The sequence below is a fragment of the Astatotilapia calliptera genome, chromosome 1 (genome assembly GCF_964374335.1).
Source record: "Astatotilapia calliptera chromosome 1, fAstCal68.1, whole genome shotgun sequence".
NCBI lineage: Eukaryota > Metazoa > Chordata > Actinopteri > Cichliformes > Cichlidae > Astatotilapia > Astatotilapia calliptera.
In genome coordinates this window covers 13,023,289-13,048,890 of record NC_137422.1, presented here as the reverse complement: position 1 = coordinate 13,048,890, position 25,602 = coordinate 13,023,289, and the positions used below count along the sequence as shown (strand labels likewise).

Sequence of the window (25,602 nt, the reverse complement as noted above, 5' to 3'; positions counted from 1 at the left end):
CCTGGAACACCACCAAGCCATTGGTTCAGATATGTGGATGACACCTGGGTGAAAATCAAATCTACGCATCAAATTCACCAGGGAGGATATGAAAAGTGGCAGGTTAGCCTTCTTAGACTGTGAGATTTCCATCAGTAATGGGGGACATCTAAAAGCTGATGTGTACCGTAAACCTACACATACGGATCGGTATCTAAGGTTTGACTCTCATCATCCACTGGCGTACAAACTGGGTGTCATTACGACGCTACAATACAGAGCGAACACCATCCCCACTGACACAGCGGCCAGGGAGGCAGAAGAACACCACATCAAGAAGGCCCTGAGTAAATGTGGTTATCCCAGCTGGACTTTTGTCAAAGCTGGAAAGGCACCTAAAGAAAGCTCCAGCCGATCCAGGAGAGAAGGACAACCGCTGCCCAAGCGAAAACCTGTAGTGATCCTGTATGTATCAGGAGTATCAGAGCAGTTGAGACGCATTTTTTCTAAAAGTCTCTGTGGCTTTTAAACCCCCAAAACACGCTGCGCCAAAAACTGGTCCACCCCAAGGATCGGATCCCCCGACACAAACTGAGTAACATAGTGTACGCTGTTAAGTGCCAAGAGGATTGCCAGGATTTATACATCGGGGAAACCAAACAACCTCTGGCGAAGCGGATGGCACAACACAGAAGAGCTACCTCGTCAGGCCAGGACTCTGCAGTCTGTTTACATCTACAGGCCAGCGGACACTCTTTCAAGGATGAGGATGTACACATCTTGGACAGGGAGGAACGCTGGTTTGAGCACGGAGTCAAGGAGGCCATTTACGTGAAAAGGGAAAGACCATCTCTGAATCGAGGAGGGGGCCTAAGGGTACATCTTTCGCCATCTTACAATGAATTCTAATCGAAAGCCTAATAAAGAATAAGCAGTCAGGATAACAGACAAATATCCAGCATCTTTTAAACAATTCTGACATGTATGAATTCGAGCACACAGGTTTCTAACTTTGGCGAGGAAAGCATCCAGGGTTCACGGCACACACATGCACCGTAATGACCTTAATTTATCTTAGTTACCCAGTTCTGAGCTTTAATTATATCATCATTTGGATTTTTGCCACTGAAGAATCAACAAGTTAAGGTCAGTTGTGAAATTTGTGAATTTTTTTTATAGTGGAAATTTCTCTTTGAGGGATATCAGGCTGACACAGCATGGGGGTATGTTTTTAAGAATAAACATTAATTTTTCATGAGAGGTAAACCAGCCTACACTCTGCCCTTCCCTACGAAAAAATGCAACTAGACTGTAGAGAGAAATTTATTGATGACTTGCATCTGGAATATTCTCTGTAATTCATCATCATGCTTCAGAAAGAGAGAGACATACTGCTCTGCTCATTGACTGTTTGCAGTAAAACTAATGGCTCCCAGTCCTCCATTGTCTCCCCAGATTTTTGGAGTCCAGACTCTGTTATTTGTCGTCTAGCCCTGCCAGTCGTTTGTCTGCTGGTTTTGTATTTCACTTTAGGCCCTCCTTCACTGGTCCCAGCACACTTCAGCCCTATGATATCACCTATGGGCCAGACACCCCCTCCTTTCCTCCTTCCTCCACCTTTGTTAGAAATAGAGAAGTCTGATGGCTTTTCCAGAGAGAGTGGGAGGTTGGTGTGTGTCTTTGTGTGTTTTTCCGCCCGAGCCTCATCACTGCTGGACTGCTGCAAGTCCATATATGTTTAGACATCAGTGATTAAATGTATGTAAACTAAAGCATTTGGATGAAGACAAACTCAACTCAAGAAAAAGGTCATTTACAGCAATTTCTGATTGTTCACTTAATTGTTTAGGCTATAAAATGTCTTGTTTTGTAGCTCAAACCACTTTGCAAAACATGAAAGTTACCAGACTTTACAACCCATGAATGTTCAGAGACTTAGCTTGAAACTGAAATAACTGGTCAGCTATGAAATTAGTTAGCTAACACATTTCTATTTGTTGACTAAAAAATTATTATTTCAGCTGTACTAAGTACACTATTTAATTCAATTCAATTTTATTTATATAGCGCCAAATCACAACATAAGTCGCCTCAAGGCGCTTCATAGATGCAGAGAAAAACCCAACAATCATATGACCCCCTATGAGCAAGCACTTTGGCAACAGTGGGAAGGAAAAACTCCCTTTTAACAGGAAGAAACCTCCGGCAGAACCAGGCTCAGGGAGGGGCGGCCATCTGCTGCGACCGGTTGGGGTGAGAGAAGGAAGACAGGATAAAAGACATGCTGTGGAAGGGAGACAGAGGTTAATAACAGATTTAGTCTTGATTTAAAAAAAACAAAAAAAACCATGGTGAAATCTGTTTCTGTAGTTTTTTTTTTTTTAAATTTGCAGCTGACAGTTGTTTTAGCAAACCAGAATAGATTAACCAACCACAGAAAGTATTATGTGGCAAGTAGGGTCAGATGATATCAGGATATGTAAAGTAAAATAAGGAAAACTTTTTGCAGAAGTGTTGCAATACCTCTAATGTCGACACAGTTCACATGGTTGCATATATTGTGTTTATCTGGATGATTAGAGCATATCCACTACTGGAGAGATTGGGACTTAATTATCCCAGTCCAAATTTGAAATATCTTCCATGTGAACACTGGAGGTTGTTGCATTATTGCTGATGTGGAGATGGTGGCAGAGAAACTGGGCATCTCAGTTATACATGAACTTCTCTTCCAAACTCTACAGTGATCCAGAATCGCTGCTTTTCTTACTTTATAATATTGCCTGCCCCGGTCATGTTGTGAGCTGTATTTTTAGCAGTTGGCATAAGTTTTTCAGGACATTAGTAACCACACTCTCAAGGAATACCATTGTGCACATGTGGGCTTGTAGTTCAAACAAGTATATTAGTGAACTAGCAATATGTCTGTGAAGGTTCTCAGTCATCCAGGTCATCGTAGTCAAAGGAGCTTGCAAAGAAAAGCGTCTGGACTTCTTTAAGTTACTTGAAGATGTTTCACCTCTCATCCGAGAAGCTTCTTCAGTTCTAAGGTCAAATGGTGGAGAGTCCCAGATATAAACCTAGTGGGAGTATCCCCCCACAGAGGGACAAAGGACCCCCTGATGATCATCTAATCGTCTGAGCCAAGGTGTGAAACTGGGTGTGGGTCCCAATCAGCCAGAGTTTCGGGTGAACTAGCAATTTAGAAATTTGTTATTCTGGATGATCCTTCGTGGATTATTTAATTTTCTTTCAGTTATCTAAAAGATAATGCTGCATTCTCCCTCGTATCGGCTGGCATTGGCCAAGGAAGACAAAGAGACTTTACAAAGAGGTTGGTTGCAGAGACAGTCCAGATTGTAACCAACTTTATTTTCCCAGTTGTGTTATGTTGTTGACTCTGTGTGATTCTGCAGTTTCAGATCCTTAAACTGTTGGGATAGTGAAGGATTAATCTGTGATGACGCTTGCACAGAAACAGCTACTACAGGGAAAAGCAAATTAAACAATTTTTCGCTTCATCACAGGGCTAACAAAAAATTATTTAAAGGTCACAGACTGCTGAGTTAGTCGTGTCTAACCGAAGGTAGAATTGGTGAATGATTTGTCTCTTTACATGTTGTTGTTGTTGTTGTTGGAAGGCACCAGCCTCTGCTAAATGTCACCAGATTGTAGCCCTGTTGGTCGGGGTTCAACAGACTGGCCACAGACTTTATGAAAGGCACAAAGGCCATATCAGCCCAATAGCCCCTCACCCCCACCGCCCTCATCCCGCACTCAGCACTGCAATGGAGGCTGTGAGATCAGGATAGTGGGACAGACGGAGGAGAAGGAAAGGGGGGGTTTAGGGGTTCAGTCACAGACACTCTGAGCTACCCTGAGCTGTTGAGATGGTCTGGCAGACCTGTTGTGCAGCTGCAGCCCTCCTTTCTTTATCCATCACCCACTTTGTCCTCTACCCTTGCATGCTTTTAAAGGACAGACTGTGACTGATCCTGATCTTTGTGATGTGTTTGCAGGCACCTTAAAATGGTGAAAATATTCTACTTTTAAAGTTAAACATGCAAGTTTAGTTACATAGTTAATAACCAGCATTGGATGAGAACAATTTTTTCTCCAAGGCCTTCAGTTTCTAACTGTATGTGCTGGCATCTTCTTAGCGAGGTAAGGCTTTCAGTAAGAGAGTAAAAAAAGTCCATGTTAAGCCCACAAGGAAGGCGTGTGTGTGTTCAACACTTCTCGGACTGTTGCCAGCCTGGACACACACACACAGTGTATATGTTTGTGTCTCTGAGCGTAACTGGGTATGCCTCAGGGTGTTTGTTTTGCCCCCTCCCCCTTCCCCAGCTTAGTGAAGCTCAATCTGCTCTGTCTGAGTCAGCCAAAAGCGCACATATTCAAAATTTATGTATGTACTAACCTTCACAGCCACTAACATCTGCTTATATTTTTTTTTTATTTCACTACTTTTGCTACACTGGCAAATACTAAATTAATGCATACTTCAAATGTAAAGTTACCTTAATTATTTTATATCCCTTCTGTTCTTACATTTCTCTATACGTGTGTCCATCTGTGGAGCTCTACCATTCACGCAAACATACATGCTGGATGGATGTAAAGCTCATGTTCAGTCTCAGCTTTGGATCATGAGCCAAAATGATGTTGACACATTTACCCCTCTGGCAAAAATCTATACCTATTTATCCCTTTATTTTTAGACATCAGTTCCGGTCTATATTCTGAGATCAACATCAGCTTGCATGAAAAAACACAAATATTGCCCCAGATTTCATGGGGCAATATTTGGGGCAGGCGAACTGTAGGCAAAGGAAGAATACATATGGATCTGAATCACTTTATTTTAAATTTTGTGCTCCAGGATTGGCCTTGCTGAAGGAAATGCTCCCCCTCTGAAGTTAACTTTCAGCTGAATTTAGTTTTCTTTTTAGATAATTGAATTATTACACAGCCAATGTTTTTTTTTTTTGTTTTTTTTTTTGTTTTTGTTTTTTTTTAAAGAACCAAAAATCCATTATAATTTTTTCATTGTACTTCCTTCAATAGAAACCTGATTTGAGGATTTTCTTGATTATGTTATGTAACAGCAAAATATACACCCACTGGTTTTATTTGATTTTTTAAAAAGAGTTATCTAATACTTAATGTAGTTGATAGATTTAAGAAATCTTAGCCATTTTTAACAAAATTTTATTTAAAATTTAAGGTCAAATTAACCTGTAGAGCTAGAACTTGATAACCAGGCCAATCAATCATGGCTTTTCAGGGGTAGGCAACTCCAGGCCTCAAGTGCCGGAGTCCTGCAGGTTTTAGATGTGTCCTTGATCAAACACAGCTGATTCAAATGGCTAAATTACCTCCTCAACATGTCTTGAAGTTCTCCAGGGGGCTGGTAATGAACTAATCATTTGATTCAGGTGTGTTGACACAGGGTGAGATCTAAAACCTGCAGGACACCGGCACTCGAGGCCTGGCGTTGCCTACCCCTGGTTTATAGCATTATGGTATTGGATATACTGTAAAAATAGAATTATGTTGTGATATATTGTTAAATGTGACTCCCCTAGCTTTGGATGCATTCACTGTCAATAATGCTATTCATTCATTTTAAGTGCCCATGTTCACTTTTTCAATTCACATTTTGGTTTTGTAGATAAAATCAGTCAGTGCTGATTTGATTAGTTTCTGATCCTGTAGAGAGAAGCTGAAGAGTGAAAAATGTCCTGTATAAAGTCTTGAAGGCCCCACCCATGGACTTCAGATCTTCAGTTTGGAACACACACGCAGAGGTCAGCCCAGCTGGGAATTTGGGGTCATGATTATTCTCCCCTCAGCTACCTCCTGCCTCATGTCTGGAGTATTTTGAGGTCCAGATCATTTTTTTTTTTCTTCAATATCTGAGGTTGGCTGTTTAAATAGAGCTACTACTGCCACTAAACAACAAACTGAGGCTTGATGGTTTCACAGGAGTGGTTTTTGCTGTCAGAGCAGGGTTTCTCATTTGTCTCATTCAGTGGGCCATCGTAAATCTCTGAAGTGAGTCACTCTCATTGAGCAGGATATAATGTGTCTTGACTTGTCTCATACGCAATACTGTCTATTGCTGATAGCGTTGGTTTACGTTTAAATCATACAAACACCTTTGTAGGAGAGTTAGTTGACCTTGCCTGTCAGCAGTGCAGAGTAATGATCTAATGCTTGTTTACCCTCAGTTGTTCATCTGCTAAAGAAGAGTTTGCTGATCCTATTCGCTGACCTTTGTTCAAGTAAAATTCAACCTGGATCCCTTGTTTATTGTTAATAATTTATATAAAAACTGTGGAATGTGAGCTTTTTGTTCCGGGTTTAGAAGAAGCGAAAGGGTTGAGAACCACAGAGTTGAGCTCAGTAGCTATCGTGGACTAAATGATTCATCACAGTTTGAAGTACACTGACTGTGATTTGGTGCTCTCCCACATGTATAACCTATCTGACTTACTCTTCATGCAGAAACTGGGTGATAAACTCTCTGGTGTAGTAATAGAGATAGTGAGAGCTGTGCCCATATAAGTAATTCACTGATTAATTTGGTAATTAAACAGCAGATCAGGTGACAAAGAAATTACTTTCTTTTATGTGGAAATTGATGTTAGACATAGATATAATCATTTATGATGTAATGGACTATAATGATGTGGTGAGTGTGGTGTTTGGCTGAGGTGCAGCTCTGCATAGACTGTTTGTGGCAAAGAGAAAAAACACTGGGGAGTTTATTTCTTAATTTACAGCCTGTAACAGCAAGAGGGCATCAAGTCTCAGTTAATGTTGTTGATGGGTAGCAAAGATTGATGCAAACTAACGTGATTAGTGGATATACACTATCAGTCAAAAGTCTGGACACGCCTTCTCATTTAATGTTTTTTTTATTTCTTTTTATTAGTTTCTACATTATAGATGCGTACTAAAGACACCAAATGTATTAAGCAAGATATATGGAATTATGTAGCAAAGAAAAAATTGATTAACTCTAAAAATGCCGTATATTTTATATCTTCAAAGTAGCAGCCCTTTGCTTTGTTGACAGTGCTGCAAACCTTTGGCGGACTCTCAATGACCTTCATGATGTAGTCACCTGAAATGGGTTTTCACTTCACAGGTGTGCCTTGTCAGGGTTTATTTGTGGAATTTCTTGCCTTCTTAATGGAGTTGGGAACATCAGTTGTGTGTTGTGCAGAAGTCAGGTTGGTAAACAGCTGACAGCCCTATTTGACAAGTGCAAGAATCCCTGTTATGGCCAGAACCAATCAGCCATTTCAGGTGACTACCTCATGAAGCTCATCGAGAGAATGCCAAGAGTGTGCAAAGCAGTAATCAAAGCTTTTGACTGGCAGTGTAGGTGGGCAGAAACTTGACAAGTGAAACAGCATCAACTCACAACTACTGCCAGATATGGTTTAGTATTACTCTTTTAAATCTCTTGCTTCATTTTTCTTTGAGGTGTATTTGTATGTATTTGTAAAACAGCTGGCAGCAGTAGTAGGTTCATACATTTCAGTTACTAACTAAACAGTTGTAGCTTCTGTATTAGGAAAAAAAATTCCCCAGTGCTTGAGTATGCTTGAGTAGGAGGTCAACTTAGACCAGGATGGACTTGGCACAAACTTTGATCTGCATCTGATTTCAGTTCTTGGTTGGGAGGTGTTGAGGCTCCTGTCAACAAATCGTGCATTTTTAAATGAGAGGTCTCGGGCCTAGGTGGGAGATAATTGTCCTGGTTATCCAGGCTGATTTGCCCTGTGTCTTATTGAGCAGAGGAGAGTTCAATATGAATCTCTTTCTCCGGCCTCTGTGAATGTAAGTTGTGATTACACATTTCTAGTACATATGTGCCCACTCCAGGTCAGGGATGAGTTACTACTACAGATGGAGGAGTTGGGGTATCTTAGGGTCTTGTTCACAAAAGAGGGGAGAGTGGTGCTTGAGACTGACAGAAAGATTGGAGCGATGCTGTATCAGTTTCGTTATGGTGAAGAGAAAGATGAGCATAAAAATGAACCTGTTGATTTACTGGTCAGTCTATGCCTCAACTGTGGTCACAAGCTCTTAGTAACTGAAAGAACAAGGTCGTGGATCCAAGCTTCAGAAATGGGTGTCCTTTAAAGGTGGCAGGGCTCTCCCTTAGTGACCCATTGAAGAGCTCGGTCATTCGGCTCAGCGTAAAACAGCTGCTCCTCCACATTAAAAGAACCCAGTTGAGGTGGTATGGGCCTCTGGTAGGATGCCTCCTACTGGTGGTCAGTGCTGGGAGAAAAGTTATTTAGTGGCACATGTAACAACCACAAGATCATCATCTCAACACAAATCAGCAATTGCACTGTCTATAGCAGTAGGAAAATCTATGTTACACGTCTAAATAAAACTGGTTAGTTTATACAACATTGTATCATCCAGTCTTTTAACTTCAGGGTGCTAAATCAGGATGACGTAGAGCCATAAAAAAGTGTTATTCCTACACCAAAAGCCATGCGCACTTTAAATATAGAGTAGAAGCCAGTGTTAAAAGTTATATTAAGGGTGTTTTCACAGCTATAGTTTGTTTACTCTGGTTTTAATCAGTTGATGAGTTTGTGAACTTGTAGCTTTTCCTTATGATTTGGTTTGTTTTCACACAAGAAAATTCCAAGTGGACTCCAAGCAAACCAAAATGTGTCACTACAGACCGCCTGAAAATGTTCGGCATGCTTATTGGCCAGATGTGAGCACTAGTGTTTTTTCACAAAAGACATAGCATGCCAGCTCATAGTTTAATTCTAAGTTTTTCATTATGTCTCTCAGTAATGACTAAAAGCCTGCTTGACATTTTCTTCTTGTCCTGACTTTTATTACTTCACTCCTTTTTTCTTTCTGGTTTATAAACTGTTGCTTTTGTAACTGTTTATAAACCGTGTCCATGGACTCACAATGTCCATGTCACTGAGACATTGTTCAGCACATATATACTATAAATCAAATAACTTCAACTGACTATTAGTTAATGCCTGCCTATACATAGGTGATGTCACTTGTAATTACTGCAGTATAAAGTCATATACCCTTTTCCTGGTTGAAGTTATTACTGTGGCTGATATATTATTATACATTATAACGATTAGTTATGTCTATAACTTCTGTTCCCTGAAGGAGAGGAACGAGGTACAACACATAAGTATGGGATATCACGCCCTCGCGTGTCCTGGCTGAAGAAACCTTTATTCACGCCTTTACGGCAGATGACGTGTGATGACACGCGCAAGGCCCCGCCCGCACATATAGCCGCTGCCATCACCGTCATCCCTCAGTTCGATAGCCGCTCTTCACCGAGCCAACTGCTCAGTGGGGCCACCCTGTGTTGTACCTCGTTCCTCTCCTTCAGGGAACAGAAGTTATAGACATAACTAATCGTTCCCTTTCAGTCGATTCACTCGGTACAACACATAAGTATGGGACCTATATACACGCCCCGCAGAGCAGCCACCGAACCGGAACGGGACCACCACATCCTTAGTGAGTGGTAGACCCAGCAGAAAGGACAGCATGAGCCACCGAAGGGGCTGTAACGTCCAACCGATAAAACCGCACAAAAGTGTGCGGCGACGCCCAATTAGCCGCTGCACAAATATCAGCCACAGGCACCCCTCTAAAAAGAGCCCATGAGGTCGCCATCCCCCTGGTGGAATGAGCTCCCACCCCGTGGGGCAACGCAAAACCACCGGTGCTGTATGCCAGCGAGATAGCTTCTACAATCCAGTGGGACAGCCTCTGTCTGGACAGAGCTCTACCTCTATTCGGATTAGCGAAGCAGACAAACAACTGGTCACACAAACGCACATCCCGAGTGCGCTCAATGTAGGTGCGTAGCGCACGCACCGGACAAAGAGAATGCACCCCCCTCTGCTCCTCAGATTCAAAAGGAGGGGAGCAAAAGCTCAGCAACTCAAACTCCATTGAACTATAAGATGCAGGCATGACCTTGGGAAGATAGGCGGCATTCGGACGCAATACGACCCTGCGGCCATCAGGAGAAAACTGTGTGCAGGCAGGATGCACAGACAGCGCATGAAGGTCCCCCACTCGCTTCGCCGAGGCCAAAGCGAGAAGTAATGCGGTCTTATACGAAAGAAGTTTCATATCTACCGACTCAACGGGTTCAAACGGAGGGCCACAAAGGGCCTCCAGCACCAAAGACAAGTCCCAAGCCGGGACACTGGACTTAAGCACGGGCCTCAGCCGGCGAACCCCTTTCAGAAAACGCACGGCGAGGGGATGCGCACCTGGTGTCACCCCGTCAAAACCGATATGACAAGCAGATATAGCCGCTAAATAAACCTTGATCGTCGAAAACGAAAGGCCTTTATCCAACAGCTCCTGCAGGAATGTCAAAACATCCACAATAGAGCACTGAAATGGGAGAGTGTGGCGGTCCTGGCACCATCGCTCGAAGGCTCGCCATTTGTAAGCGTACAAGCCTCTAGTAGACGAGGCCCTGGCGCTCTGAATCGTCGCTACCACACTAGGTGGCAGACCCTTAGCAACCAAGTTTAACCTCTCAGCAGGTAAGCATGAAGGTGCCACAGATCCGGGCGCGGATGAAACACTTCCCCCCCCGCCTGAGAGAGGAGATCCCTGCGGAGAGGAAGCTGCCAAGGACTTGCTGCAAGCAGGCTGATTATTTCTGCATACCACAACTTCGCGGGCCACCAAGGGGCCACCAGGATCAGAGAGAGGGAATGCCGACGCACCCTCTCCAGAATTGGAGATATCATTTCCACTGGGGGAAATGCATACAGGAGCACGTCTGGCCATTGGTGCGCTAGCGCGTCCAAGCCCAAGGGTGCATCGTGGTCAATTATGGAGAAGTACAGGGGGCAGTGAGCATTCACCCTGGAAGCAAAAAGATCTATTTGCGCCTCGCCAAATAGATCCCAAATCTGAGCCACTATTGAAGGGTGTAACCTCCATTCTCTCACCAGAGGACCCCCCCTGGAGAGAAGGTCCGGCCCCAGGTTCAGGTGGCCCGGGACATGGGTGGCTCTTAGAGTCAGAAAATGAACACTGCACCATAACAGCAGAGAGCGAGACAGCTGCAACAGGGGAAGAGAGCGTGTTCCTCCCTGCCTGTTTATATAAGACACCACTGTTGAATTGTCCGTCCTGACTAAGACATGCTGGCCCTGCAGGACTGGACGGAAACGCTTTAGAGCTAAGAACACTGCTAACAGCTCTAAGTGGTTGATGTGCAGCTGGCGCTGAGCCGCGGACCAGATCCCTCTCACTGACGCACCCTCGCACAGCGCTCCCCACCCACTTAGGGAAGCATCTGTGGACACCACCTTGCGAAACAACACCCTCCCAATCCGAGAGCCCTGGTGCAGTAGCCCGGGCTCCCTCCAAGGACGGAGAGCTAGCATGCAAGACGCAGTTACCGGCAGCCTCCTCCGGAGGTGACGCGAAGCACACAAACGGTGAGAGAGAGTCCAGCGTTGAAACGCTCTCATTTTCAACAGCCCAAGCGGCACTACGGCGATCATAGATGCCATCATGCCCAACAAGCGCAATATCGTCTGGAAACGCAGTCTGCGTCCCAGCTGAAATTGAGCGAGGCAGCGATGAAACGCGGCCACTCTGTGCTCTGACAACCGTGCGCGGCTGGAAAGAGAGCATATTTCCAGACCGAGAAAAGCGATCTGTTGACCTGGGATTAGCGAGCTCTTCTGAAAGTTCACAGAGAACCCCAGTGTCTGAATGTGTGACAGAACCCGCGACAGCTGCGTCTCCGCCTGTTCTCTGGAGCAAGCCACGAGAGCCCAGTCGTCCAGGTAGGCCAAGATGCGGATGCCCCTCTTCCTGAGGGGCGCTAGCGCTGCCTCGGCACATTTCGTAAAGGTGCGGGGAGCGAGCGACAGCCCGAACGGCAGCACTAGGTATTCGTAGGCTACGCCCTCGAATGCAAACCTCAGAAACTGCCTGTGTTTCGGGTGTATAGCGACATGAAAATAAGCATCTGTTAGATCGATTGTCGCAAACCAATCTCCCGGGCCGACTGCACTCAGGAGCTGTCTGAGTGTTAGCATCTTGAACCTGTACGTTCGCAGGTACGTGTTCAAGACTCGCAGGTCGAGGATGGGACGAAGCCCTCCCCCTTTCTTCGGAATGACAAAATAACGGCTGTACCAACCTTTGTCCGTCTCCGAAGCGGGGACCACCCGTATTGCTCTCTTCTGTAATAGCGCCTGTATTTCCTCTCTGAGTACCAAGGCTGCCTCGGGGTTGACAATCGTGTTCACGACTCTTTGGAAACGAGGCGGCTTGACCCGGAACTGCAACCGGTAACCCATGGCAACGGTTTGCAGCACCCACGGAGAGGGGGCGCAAGCGCGCCACTGAGGGAAGTGAGCAGCCAGCCGGCTGGCCTGCAGCACTGACGGCGGGGCGCCGTCGCCCCCCAGTGTGTCTGCAGGGGACTGCATCCCCTGCCTGACCTGGCTCATTTCGCCTGCAGGTTGAGCATTTGAGATTGTTTGAGAGTAAACAACACTCTTTATTGATTGCAACATGGGAACATGTACATTTATACATTTTGTTGGGTGCACCTTTTCCGGGGCATAACAATGAAAAACAGCGGGAACACTCGATGTGGTCGCTTGAACATTCAACACATCTGAACCGTGTGCAGGGGTTATGTGCTTGGGAGACCGCGATAGGGAAGTGCAGCGCCTTCTGGGGCTGACAACCTGAACAGAACTTAAGCGGCACCTCTTGTGCGGCAACAGAGGGGTAAGAGCAGCGTCTCCCTGCTGCCGGATCCCTTCCCCACTCGCAATCACAGCTAGGAGGGCTGAGGCTTCTTCCTCCTGGGCGTCGGGTCCCGTCGGGGGCCCGGGGGAGGGCCTTTGCCCCAGGCCGACTGGCGTGGAGCTCGGGCCGGAGTACGTGCTCTCGCCGGCGGCCCTCCCACTCCAGCAGTGGGCGCCGGTCTCTTGCCAGCTGTCAGAGGAGCGGCGGGCCTGTGAGAGCTAGCAGTGGGCTTGGGCTGGGGCTGGCGTCTGGGGATGATGTCGCGCAGAGCTTCCGTCTGCTTCTTCCTCAGATCGAATCTAGCCTGAATGGCTTCAAGTGAATGTCCGAATAACCCAGCCGCAGACACTGGTGCGTCCAGATACACAGCTCTGTCTCTATCAGGGACGTCGGAGAGGGTCAGCCACAGGTGCCTCTGCGCCACCACTGTCGAAGCCATCCCTCTGCCCAGGGAGAGCGCTGCACAGCGAGACGCACGGAGGATGTAATCCGTGGTGACTCTAACCTCGTTAAGAAGAGGTGACAGCGGGCTGTCCTCCGGAACCAGCGATCCAAGCTCCGCCAGGCACATTGCCTGGTACGTCTGGAGCATGGTGACGGAGCTCATGGCTCGAGCGGTGCCGGCCTGAGCCCGATAAATCTTCTCCAGCTGCGAGGCCGAGAATCTGCAGTGCTTGGACGGCAGAGTTGCGGGGCCACCGACACCATGGTTATGGGACGGGGCCAGATAAGCAGCCAGAGACGGCTCCATAGGGGGTGGGTTAGCTAAACCAGCTCCCTCGGCGCCGTCCAATTCCATGTACTGTCCATAGCCGGGCACAGTGACGCGGGTAGACAGAGGTTTGTCCCATGACGCTGTTAGCTCGCAGAGAAAGTCTGGGAACATGGGGAGGCAGTTTTTGGCCGTTGCGGGCTCCGGTGGAAGGAAAAAACCCGCAAACCGCGACGGCTTCCGAGCTGGTGGAGGAGAGGGCCAGTCCACCTGCAGCTTCTCAGCGGCACGGCGAAACAGGGAGAAAAGAGAGGTGTCATCGTGGCCGACCGGCGCAGCAGCGGCGGCATATTGGGTCGACAATGAGCTCTCCTGCTCATCCTCCGACAAACCATGGATGTCCAGGCCGATGTCCAGCACGTCATCGTCTTCCTGGGGAGCGCTGGCGGGCTTCAACCCAGGCTGAAGCCCGTCAGCGCTCCTGCATGGTTCCGGTCCGTCATCGGCTAACCCGTCAACGTATTCCATGTGGTCAGCCCAGCTAATCGCGGGGACATCGACCTGAAAATTTTCGTCTTCGGACTCGGACGAAGCCGGGGCTCCAGACTCGGAAAGAAGAGGGTCATGCCGTGCGACAGCCGAGCGTCCCAGCACTCTTTCCACAAACGTCACCCGTCTTTCCAGGGTCGAGCGTCGGAGCTGGCGACAAAACGCACAAGCTTCGGGCTCCGTCAACGCTCTCCTAGCGTGGACGATCCCCAGGCAGACAGGGCAGGCATCGTGCTGGTCGCTGTCGTGCAAAGAGAAACCACATCCCTGAGGACAGGGGCGAACAGAAGATTTCTGCTTTGCTCGCTTCGGTTTGGAGTCCATTCCCAAAACGCAAAGCGAAACGCTGCACAAGAAAAACTTGAAAATAGCGCTCCGCGGGCAGCCTACGCACCAGCTGGGCGGTGGAGGCTAACACCAACAGGGGCAGTTAAGCTAGGTTCAAGTTGGCAGACAACGGAGCTAACTAGCAGTAGCTAGCTAGCCCAACTCAGCAGAGGTGTTCTCAGCGAGGTGAAGAGCGTAAGAACTGAGGGATGACGGTGATGGCAGCGGCTATATGTGCGGGCGGGGCCTTGCGCGTGTCATCACACGTCATCTGCCGTAAAGGCGTGAATAAAGGTTTCTTCAGCCAGGACACGCGAGGGCGTGATATCCCATACTTATGTGTTGTACCGAGTGAATCGACTGAAAGGGAACTATTTTCTTATTTAAAAAAACCCAAACAAAACTGAATGGAAACGGGGACAGTAAGTAGGGCACCAAATGACCAGTAGATTTTGTATGTCTGTCTGAGCCCACACAGTCCCACCCACCCAGTAGCAGACATACCAGTGACATCACATCAGCCCTCTCTCACGATTCAACACATCCACAGTGAAAAATGTCACATTCACGTGCCTACATGTGAATGTGGTTTCCTTGTAGATGCACTTTCCATGCATTTCCTTCATGTCATCATCACTGTTGGTTAATTTACAGTGATTCACTATTTCAGCATAAGCTCTGTGTAACATTAAGTTTTTCCCAAGTTGTTTATTGAATGAGGGTGCGTGGTTAAGTTGTTTAATAGAGGTCTAACAGCAGTCTAAGTGACTTCTTGATGCGTGGCTTTATGCAGTATGGTAAAAGGAAGCAGCCACAATAAGTCATGACAATAAATGCCAACACAGGAAAACTGCAAAAGAAAAGAGATACTGTGTTTGCAAGCAGACCCCCATAGAATCAAGATTATGCAAAATCTGGCTTAACATTACTATAGATTGCTATATAGCTTTGATAAACAGGTTCTTTCAGCTGCTCTCTTGTTCAGGGGTTGCTCCAGCACACTTGAATTGGCAGATCTTTACACCGGATGCTTTTCTGGTCACAATCCTGCCGGGGATAGATTCCTCCAAAAAGGGGATCTTTTACATGTTGGGTGTTAAACAGTGCACTGTGGAGTCACCCACTATAGATCTTGTTGACTAAATGAAAACTGGTATATTCAGAAAGCAATATTGAACAAATGGTTTTCTATTCAATTTGCATAGTAACCCAGAGATCTTTGTTTGCTGTTTAAATTGCCAGGTCTTTGTAATTTTCTATGTTTAATTCTCAACACTTTTTAAAAATAAAGTTTTAGAAGTTATTTGATCAGACATTTGCTTCGTTTCATAGCTCTCGACTTCTGCATGGGAAACAATAAAAGCTTCTGTCGTTGCTTTCCCAGTTCCAGTATGATACCAGTATCTTGGTTTTGGGTATCTGCCAATACACACCACATCACACCATACACCATTCACTTGCCCGATGTGCCGTGGTTGACCTAGATGAGGCTCAACTGAGCTTTCCGCAGTTGGGCGTGGCCTTGTTTTTATTTAGAGAGTCATATTTGTCCTTCTAAAGAGCTTTATCTTAAGCCTTTGACCCTTACTCTGTGTGAGAGAGTGAGTGGGTGGGACACAGAAAATGAGGGGACGTATGTGACTGCTGCCTCTTGCGTAAGATGTTGTGCAGGGTTTTTTAGTTTTGTTTTGGAGGTTTTTTTGTTTGTTTGTTTTTTTCCCCTCTGTCAAGGGTTATTGTGCTCCAAGATTACAGCCTTTAACCTTATTATGACAGTCCACAATGTCAAACTGTCGCTCATTACTATCTGCCGGCCTAAATCATCATCCTGCCAGAAGCATGCCAGATGAGTGCAGATGTTATACAACACAATGAAATTCCTTTTAAACATACTGTAATGTCATTGCCGATTGTTTATTATTAGACATGACCTCATATCGCCTCTGCACTAACAGCTGGGACCCTCGTCATGGGGAAGTAGTTGCATAGCACAGTAGTGAGCACCAAATCCAGCATTTGATAACATTTAGAGGACAGAGCAGCGTACAGTGAATTTTTGCTTGAAAACCAGTTTAAAAAAAAGAAGAAATATATTTTAGTTGTTCAGGACTGTCAAGGCAAAGACTGTATACCCATAATTTGGATATCATCAAGTACCAAAAATACTGTAACAATTAATCAAAAGGAGCGGTGTCACACAATTACTACTTGATGACAACAATGGATGAGAATATTTAATTTTAGGTTCATGAATTTGTTTTTATAAACAAAAGGTCACAGCAGGGGAAGGGACAGGTGGATCAAACCGTAACCAGCCTCAGAGTGGTAGTACCGACATAGCCCTTTCAGAAAAATGACATCAGAGCCAGATGCTATCAAGAAACAAATTCAGCAGTTCTTCTTTTTAGTAACTATTCTATTTTCTGTTTTCAGTTGGAGGTTTCAGATATTTTTCTGCTGGCAAGTATAAGGTCGTGCCCAGGCACACTTCCCTCTCATTTTAGTCACAACACACACTCTGACACGCAGCAGAAAACAATATAAGCCTACACAAAAAGAAAAAAAAAAAGCGGTGGATAACTGGAAAGTCAAACCAAATGTCTCAAACTTATGCTTCTTCCTCTTCGTGTATTTACAGATCTTTGGATGGCCGTCTTCAAGTTTCCCACAGAAAAGGTCTGCCCCACGTCATCTACTGCCGTCTGTGGCGCTGGCCCGACCTGCAGTCCCACCACGAGCTGCGGGCGGTGGAGCTGTGCGAGTACGCCTTCCACACGAAGAAGGATGAAGTGTGTGTCAACCCATACCACTATCAGAGAGTAGAGACACCAGGTACGACAGCTCGGACAAACAGAGTTCTTTCTTTGTTCACTGTTGTGTTGTTTGAAGAAAATAGTTACGTACATTTCCAGTGTGTTCTAATGGGTCTTGGTTAGTGGAATAGGTTTTGTTTTTTTGTTTTGTTTTTTTCTCCCACTGGATGTTTTTATAGGTTTATTTGTATCCACAGGGTTTGTGAAACACCTTTCCTCTTATCAGCTGATCAACGGTTTATTAATTTCTGTTCCAATAAATATTTACTTTATCCATACATGAAATCAGTCATTGCTTTATTACTATATTCTGAGAAAAATACTTTCTGTGTGTTTGTGTCTGTTATGCAGTACTCCCACCAGTGCTGGTCCCCAGACACACAGAAATCCCCACTGAGTTCCCACCTCTGGATGACTACAGCCATTCAATCCCTGAAAACACCAACTTCCCTGCTGGCATCGAGCCCCAGAGCAACTATATACCAGGTACCAGCGTGCCTCCTAGCATGACTCACACAAAGTACCTCCTTATGGTTTATGCTTTGTGAGAACTAGTTTGTAAGGTGGGCTGTTTATGCTGTACTGAAGAGTTTGGTGAAAACTGACTGTAACAGAGAAGGAGTAGTAGTAAAGTACTTAAAATATGAGGATGATGGTGCACGCTTGTGGGTTGTTTGTCACAAAAAAGGCGGAAGTACAGCTCTTGGAAGAGACCTACCTAGTTTGTGATTGCAAAGGTAGGTGTGTGTGTGTGTGTGTGTGTGTGTGTGTGTGTGTGTGTGTGTGTGTGTGTGTGTGTGTGTGTGTGTGTGTGTGTGTGTAATTAAACTAGTTTTACTATAATTTTCCTTTTGAATCTTGAGTTGGATGAAAAGCTTTTACAACATCGTCCCAGGACAGGACCATCAAACATAGGACGTGGGGTCAGAATTGGCCTGACAAAGACTCCAATCTGGTCCTATGGAAAGCTTGGAATATGTGAAGAAGGGCACAAACATTGGACTTCCTAACTGCATTTTCATACTTTTTACACTTTTTCATACTGTTTAGGGCCTCCCCTTCTCTTTATATGGAGAGATCGGGCAGCTGCATGACTGGCCCACATAAGGTCAAAGCGTGCTTCATGTGGGCCACAATGTACAATAAGTTTGGTGTTTCTGTTTCAAGATTAAGCTTTTAACATTATAAATAAACATACAGCCACATTTATAATGTGGCTGTATGTTTATTGTCAACCGGTAGCTGTTGAAGTGTTATTGATCCTTTTGATTTACTTTTCTTTTGACTTTTCTGTTCAAAAGTCGAGTTCTGATGTATTGTGAGAGAATTGAGAAAATGGCCTTTTGACTATGAATTTAGGAAGGGATTTACTTACATAAGCTGTTTTTCAACAGGTTAACGATTATTAAATTTTAAACACTTTCACTCATTCACTCACCGACTAGAACCTTCTCACTATTTAGGAAGTTCTGTGTAGGTGATTGTACGGTCACTTTTTGCGTCGTTAATTATGTTGTACTTCAGAATAATTAAAGCACAGCAGGCCAACTGTAATAATAGTAGTAACACATACTGGATTTAATCAAATTATTAAATACAAGTACTTTTGGGCTACTCTCATTCCTCATCTCTATCTGTTATTTTTCCCTCAGTGCAGCTACAATGCTTGGTTAGTGATCAGGGGCCACCAACATTTCAGTATGAGTGAGTGTTTGTGTCTTTGCTTGTCTCAGAAACACCTCCACCAGGCTACCTCAGTGAGGATGGAGAAACCAGTGATCACCAGATGACTCATAGCATGGACACAAGCTCCCCAAATCTGTCACCTAACCCAGTTTCACCCACACACAATAACTTGGGTAAGAAATGCGTGTGTCTGTTTGTGTACTTTTCTGTTTGTCTGCCTTGATTTGCAAACAAATGTTTCAGCAGCGTATCTCCCCAGTGGGAATTCTCTGTTTGGTTTAACTCATTTCTGTAAGAGGAAACCAGATGATGAAAGAAGCCTTTGTGTTCCCCGCTCACCATGTGAACTTTTGAACAGGTCAAGACACCACGCAGCCCACACTAACATCAATAACAATATCCTAGGTTTATTCTATCAAGACGGAAAAGCGCCAGGAGGCTTGGCTGGAACGCAGTTGGTGAAATAATAAAGCAACAACAGTTTCATTTGGCAGTGCTGTCCGGTTGTGTTCTGGACTTCAAAGCAAAGGACAGAATGTTTCTCAGCTGGTAGAGGGGGACAAAAAGGAGCAAATTACCAGAAACAGTTGAATTTACTGAAGAGTACCATGGACAAGTCCAACTGGGCTGCAGAATCCTTCAAGTGAGGGTTGAGTTTCCACATTTTGTCTGGTTAAAGCTTCTGGGAAACAGTGTATGGGTTTGACATTTTGTGACGCAGGCTCTCTCCGTGTTTTTGTTGGTTTTCTCTTTTTTTTTTCCTCTGTCTGCAGCCTCTCAGCCCTTTTCTCCATATATTTGCCTCTTCTTTGTTATCACTGCTCTTAATGTATGTTTTCTTTACCATCTGAATAATTTTCTGTCTATTAATTCTGTGATTTCTGTCTTACTATTCTACTACTTTGACTTTGAGAATACATTCAAACATTGCATTAGTTTAATTGTTCTGCACTGTATTAGCAACAGTATTGAACTCAGTTCTTTCCTTTTTGGGGTCCTCCTCTGTCTCAGACCTCCAGCCAGTGACGTATTGTGAGCCGGCCTTCTGGTGCTCTATTTCTTACTATGAGCTGAATCAGCGAGTCGGGGAGACCTTCCACGCCTCGCAGCCCTCGCTGACAGTGGACGGCTTTACGGACCCGTCCAACTCAGAGAGATTCTGCCTGGGTCTTCTGTCCAATGTCAACCGCAACGCAGCTGTGGAGCTGACACGCAGACACATTGGTAGGCCTTATGACTCCATTTGGATAATATCTCCTTTGCCTTCTCAGAACACTTTTATTCACTTGATTTCTTGAAAGACTATTGGCTTATTAACAAACATGATTACGTATTGCTTTAGACCTGTTATTCAACATTGTACTTTTAATTATTGTTGTTGCTGACTTGTTTCGGCTCTCTGCCTCTCACTCTTTACCTCAAGGTCGTGGCGTAAGACTGTATTACATTGGTGGAGAAGTGTTTGCAGAATGTCTCAGTGACAGTGCAATCTTTGTCCAGAGCCCCAACTGTAATCAACGTTATGGTTGGCATCCTGCTACAGTCTGCAAGATCCCTCCAGGTATGTGTCCAGCTAACACTGGGAGCATCGAGAGACATACAGGACAGGGAAAGGGAGTAAGACAAATGAGTAGGACGGAAGACAGTGCAATAGAGAAAGACCAAAGTTTACTTTTCACAGAATTGGCAGTTCGATCCCCAAAACTTGTGTGTGTGTGTGTGTGTGTGTGTGTGTGTGTGTGTGTGTGTGTGTGTGTGTGTGTGTGTGTGTAAATGGTTGAATGTAAAGTAATTTGGGATTGAAGTGCTATATGATTCCATTCAGTTTTCCAAAGAGAGGCAGAGGCCAATATACACAAAAACAAATTGATTGATGATTCAGAAATGATTCCCTGAGGCTCAATCATCAAATGAGGCTACAACACATCGCGTACCTCATCACCAGCCAGCCTGTCAATGTCTCCTTTGGCTAAACTGTGGTCGGGTTAAAAATAAGGTTTTTTTCCTTTCCTCACTGGTCTCTTTATTTTTACCACATAATTGGTTTGGATTGTTAAAAGCTTTCCCCAAGCACATCTGTAAATGTTAACAGTTTGTTGTCTGAAACAAGATGTTTATACAATCATTGCAGCATTTAGTTGAGTCAGTGACGCATTCAAGTACACATTCCTTTAATTTGGCTGTTTTCATCCAAGTCACTGCAATCTGATTCGGTAGGACCACGAAAGATATTTCTCCACTTTTAACACAAGTCTGTGTGGAAAGCCATCAGATTAATAATGTTAGTTTGACTACTCTCATGTAAGATAAATTTAAATTGTTTGTTTTGTAGAAGCTAGAGATCAGCTTCATCTTGATTTTTTTTTTCTAGCACCTCTAATTGATCTATTGTTTGTTGTTCTCATCAGGATGTAACCTAAAGATCTTCAACAACCAGGAGTTTGCTGCACTGCTCGCACAGTCAGTAAACCAGGGCTTCGAGGCTGTGTACCAGCTCACCAGGATGTGCACCATCCGCATGAGCTTTGTGAAGGGCTGGGGAGCCGAGTACAGGTAAGCTGCAGCTCTGAGTTAATGCTAGCCACTTTCTCGTCTCCTGTTTCTGCAACAGTGTAGCAGTGTAAAATCCATACGAGGTCTGCATGTAAACGAAGACAATAGACACAAACAGACTGTGAATTACATCCCACAATCCACCCGCCCCCGCTCGCTGGCATGTGCACACACTGGTGAATCCGGTCAATGATGTCACAGAGCTCTCGTCTATAGAAACGGGCCCCAGTTGGCAAACCAGACTATTTTTAAGCAAACACACATGTGGTGTGTCAAAAAGAGATGTCAGACTTTCCCTCTTCCATTCCCTCCCCTTTTTCCACACAGTCTGACTCACTGATAGTAAGAAAGGAAGAGATGGAATTAAAGGCAAGCAGATGATTGGCTGAAAGTTGGCCGTGCTCAGGCGGTTTCCACAAGGGAGAAACCTTTGAGCTGGGAGTGACTGCTCAGCAGTCCTGTCCAGACCAAATGCTCACATGTGGAGACACTTAAACACAGGATTCAGGTTACTGGAGTAGCCAGGCCCTCCTTCTCTACCTCCACCTTCACCTCACTCTCACTGCCTGTTTCCATTGTTGGCTGTGTCTGTTTAACTCTTTAGTCCCTTGTGTCTGTTCACTTCTCTCTGCTGTGAGAAAAGCAGTAAAGGAAAAAATGTTATGGCCCCTTTTTTGTCTTTAGTGAGAAAAAAAAACTAAAGAAAAAGCTTAAGAAACTGCATCATTTTGTAGTTTTAGGTTTTTTTTTGCAGTTGCTGCAAGTCTTCCAAATGATTTCTTTATTTGAACTGTACAAATTCAAGAAGTATGTGTCATTGATTAGAACTACAAATACATATCTTAAGAGGTCAAAATCAATAGTTGCCGTTGTTGGTTTTTCAGTCAGTAGAATTTTTGCATTCTATCTTTAGTGACACAGTGTGTTAAAGTGTAACTCAAAGAAGCTGTGAAAGTTGTCTGTCTTACATCAACACTGTAATGAAAGCAGAGCAATGTGACTTTGTAAGTTTGCCCACACTCTTTAACAGCTGTGTCTGTTTACCTCACATCCCTTTGTGCCTCTTTGGTCTCTCCCAGGCGACAGACAGTGACCAGCACCCCCTGCTGGATCGAGCTGCACTTGAACGGGCCCCTGCAGTGGCTGGACAAGGTGCTCACACAAATGGGCTCCCCGAGTCTCCGCTGCTCCAGCGTCTCTTAGGGAGACCATTCACCTGCTCATTTCCTGTCAATGACTAGAAACACACAAACTGCACACGGACGAGAACGGCTACACAAGTACTGAAAGATGACGAACCCCCTCATTCAGCCACTGTTACTTTGTTCTTCCTCCCCACCAGCTGTCAGTAGCACTTTTTATTTACTTGTCTGTTTTGAAAGGGGCCGAGTGCATTAAAACAGTTAAATGTTAGAAGGATCTCTAAATTTGACGTCTGTAATTATCCTTTGTTACCTAAAGGACTGAAGTTATTGCTACACGAGCTTCTTCCTGTCTGGTCGTGTTTGTTTAAACATTAGTCTCATAGTTTTTACCTGTTTTGTACAGATGTTAAAGAAAACGGCTGATCCAAAAAAACATTTTAAAAAAAGATTTAATTTTTAACCATTACTTTTGAATTTGTAATGCATGTGTATGTGCATGTTAAATGCATTTTACATGATTTTGTTTCTGTTTTTGGGCATTTAATACTTTATGAAAATGTGACCCAGTCAGATGGCTTGAAAAAGAATTGTATAGTGGGAATAGTCAACCAACATTTATAAAAAATACAGCGTGAAGGAATGGGAATATATTTCTGTCTGGGTGAATAACAGGATGTTTTAGCTTCACAGTCAAACTTCAAACGGAAACAAAGGAAAGCAAAGCTTCAGTCAAACTTGCTGCCATTCAGGTGGTTCTTAATCAAGTGCTGATTTGAACTACTACCTGAATCACAGTTACATATCTCACATGTGGGATCATTCAGGGTGGTGCACTTTTATAAAATGTTGATTCTCCGGTAAAGTGTTGTTGCAGCAGCTGAGGTGGTGCTTTATCAGTGAAATGTATTCTGCACTCATTTCTGGAAGCTTTGCCAATTTATATTGTAGTGTGTCACACATGCAGACTTGAAAACATCTCACATACTGTACATTTCTGCATTGTTAAAGGGGACCGGTTATGCTTATTTCTGCTTCCAGGTTTTTATTGTTGAGCTCAGTGGTCAAAATAATCCTCATTTTTGTCACTCTGATCCTGCATCCAGCAGCTCTGGTTATGCTTTGTCAGGAGCAGACTGTTACCTCCTCTACTCTCGAGGTCACCTTTCTTCTGATTGGCTGACCTTTGCAAACTGAAGGTTTGAATAGGAGGCGCTTAAGAGCTTTCTGCTTGAGATTACCTATTGTGTGCTATTACAGGATCTGAAGTAATGGCCATGTTTAATAACAGCATGCAGCACTGTAAAGGTACGTGTGTATAACAAAAATATAAAAGGTCCCCTTTGAACTGCAGATTGAACAGACTTGTTTATGTATCTGCAGAACGCTTTGAAGTGCAAGAGGAGCAAAGGGATGCCTTTGCTTTCGCTGATATTCTCAGCCATACATAATATTGGTCTTAAAATTAGCCATGCTGACTTTGTGCACTCAGGACTGTAAAAGAACAAAAAAAAAAAACAATAATATACAGAAACCAATGAAAAGAGGAGATGTATGACCTTTGAGACTTTTTAGTCTATTTTGCTATCAATTAGGTTTGTAACATGATACAGTGGAAAATAACTGCTGGCAGGTCTGGGGGGGGGGGGGGGGGTAGTAGCCCTTTAAATATATATATATTTTTTCTTAATAATCTGTGAGGATAAGACAGTTTAAGTACAAAGCACAGCTTTTAACAAAGGGACTTGTTGAGATAAATAAGAGGCATGTAAATACCAATAGCTTCTCAAAATTCCCTTTTTCTTTTTTTTTGTCTTTTCTTTTTAGGCCTGTACATATAGTATATACGTGTGTTTTAATAATGTGGCCATTAGCCTTTATAATGTTGATCGTTTTGGAAACAGAAGAAGAAAAAAAGATCAAAAACTGAAGAAAAACAAATGTTGGGAAAAGCGATGGCAGAAATAGAAAGACAGTCAAAGCTTTAGTCCCGTTTCCTTTCAGCCACCCACTGTGATGGAAGTGGAACCATTTCCTTCTTGTTCTCTAACACTAGACAAAGACTCAGTGGGTGAGCATGAAAAATATTTTAAATCTTTGTACTGTGCTTATTTACATTGTCCAGGCTCTTGATGTTAACAGCAGCCCAGTGGTGCTAGTCTTTAACATTTTAGGGACTGAAGAGTAAACAACAAAGGCCCGAGAGTTTACCATCAACGCTGGTAGATTTTGATCTCTTTGGAATGATGATGACTTTTAAACCTGCAAACTTTAGTGGGATGGTTTCAGAAACAGTAGCATCTACCAATCTGAGACGAGCCAGCTCTTTGTAGAGCTTCTAGTGTCCTCGAATGCAGTAGTCCTGATTCTGATGGGCTCATAGTCATTGTATTTACCTGGTAGGGATTATTTTTAAAGCAAATTTGTCATTTTTATACATTCTGCTTGTGTTTAGTTTAGTTTTGTTTGTTTTTTTATCCCCTTTGTTTAAATCTCACCCTGTAATCGCTATTATTAGTTGTGATTTCTGCTTCTGTGCTCTGAATTGGTCTTTTTAGATGTCTTGTACAAAACCCTTTTATTTTTCTCTGCTTATGAAGAGTTGATGTGATGCTTTATATTTCTGTGTATTATTGTTGTTTCGAAAATAAAATATATATCTTGTGGTGATACGTGAGCCTATGTGCTAAGTACGAAAGAAACTGAGGCTGGGTGGAACTAATCTTACATGACAAACTGCATCTTTATTTCTTGACTGTGCATAATTATTCAAACATCGGAACAAATCAACATTATGAATCACAGTTAGCTGAGTTTTGTAGTTAAACGAGATTTGCTCGCATGAAATGTACTTAAAGCCCTTTATTAACATTTCCTTCAGTGTGGGGAATTCCTTGTCTGCGGTGGATAATTTCATACTGTCTTCAGAAGCAGACAGAGACGGTAATTACAGGCCCACAGCAGCCCTCTCTTGTTTCTTTACTTACTGCTACGTTACGAGCTAATT

The 25,602-nt window shown here is 44.1% G+C and overlaps 1 protein-coding gene across 1 annotated transcript in view; it reads left to right on the top strand.

The window, feature by feature from the left end:
• smad3a (SMAD family member 3a) overlaps positions 1-22,848 on the top strand; it is a 33,923-nt gene extending 11,075 nt beyond the window's left edge. The window contains exons 2-8 of the mRNA XM_026163273.2: positions 17,040-17,233; positions 17,566-17,700; positions 18,948-19,073; positions 19,912-20,124; positions 20,324-20,461; positions 21,309-21,453; positions 22,533-22,848. Coding sequence (XP_026019058.1) covers positions 17,040-17,233; positions 17,566-17,700; positions 18,948-19,073; positions 19,912-20,124; positions 20,324-20,461; positions 21,309-21,453; positions 22,533-22,656 — 1,075 coding nt within the window. The 3' untranslated portion in view covers positions 22,657-22,848. The remainder of the gene's footprint in view (positions 1-17,039; positions 17,234-17,565; positions 17,701-18,947; positions 19,074-19,911; positions 20,125-20,323; positions 20,462-21,308; positions 21,454-22,532) is intronic.
• The last annotated feature ends 2,754 nt before the right edge of the window (positions 22,849-25,602 follow it).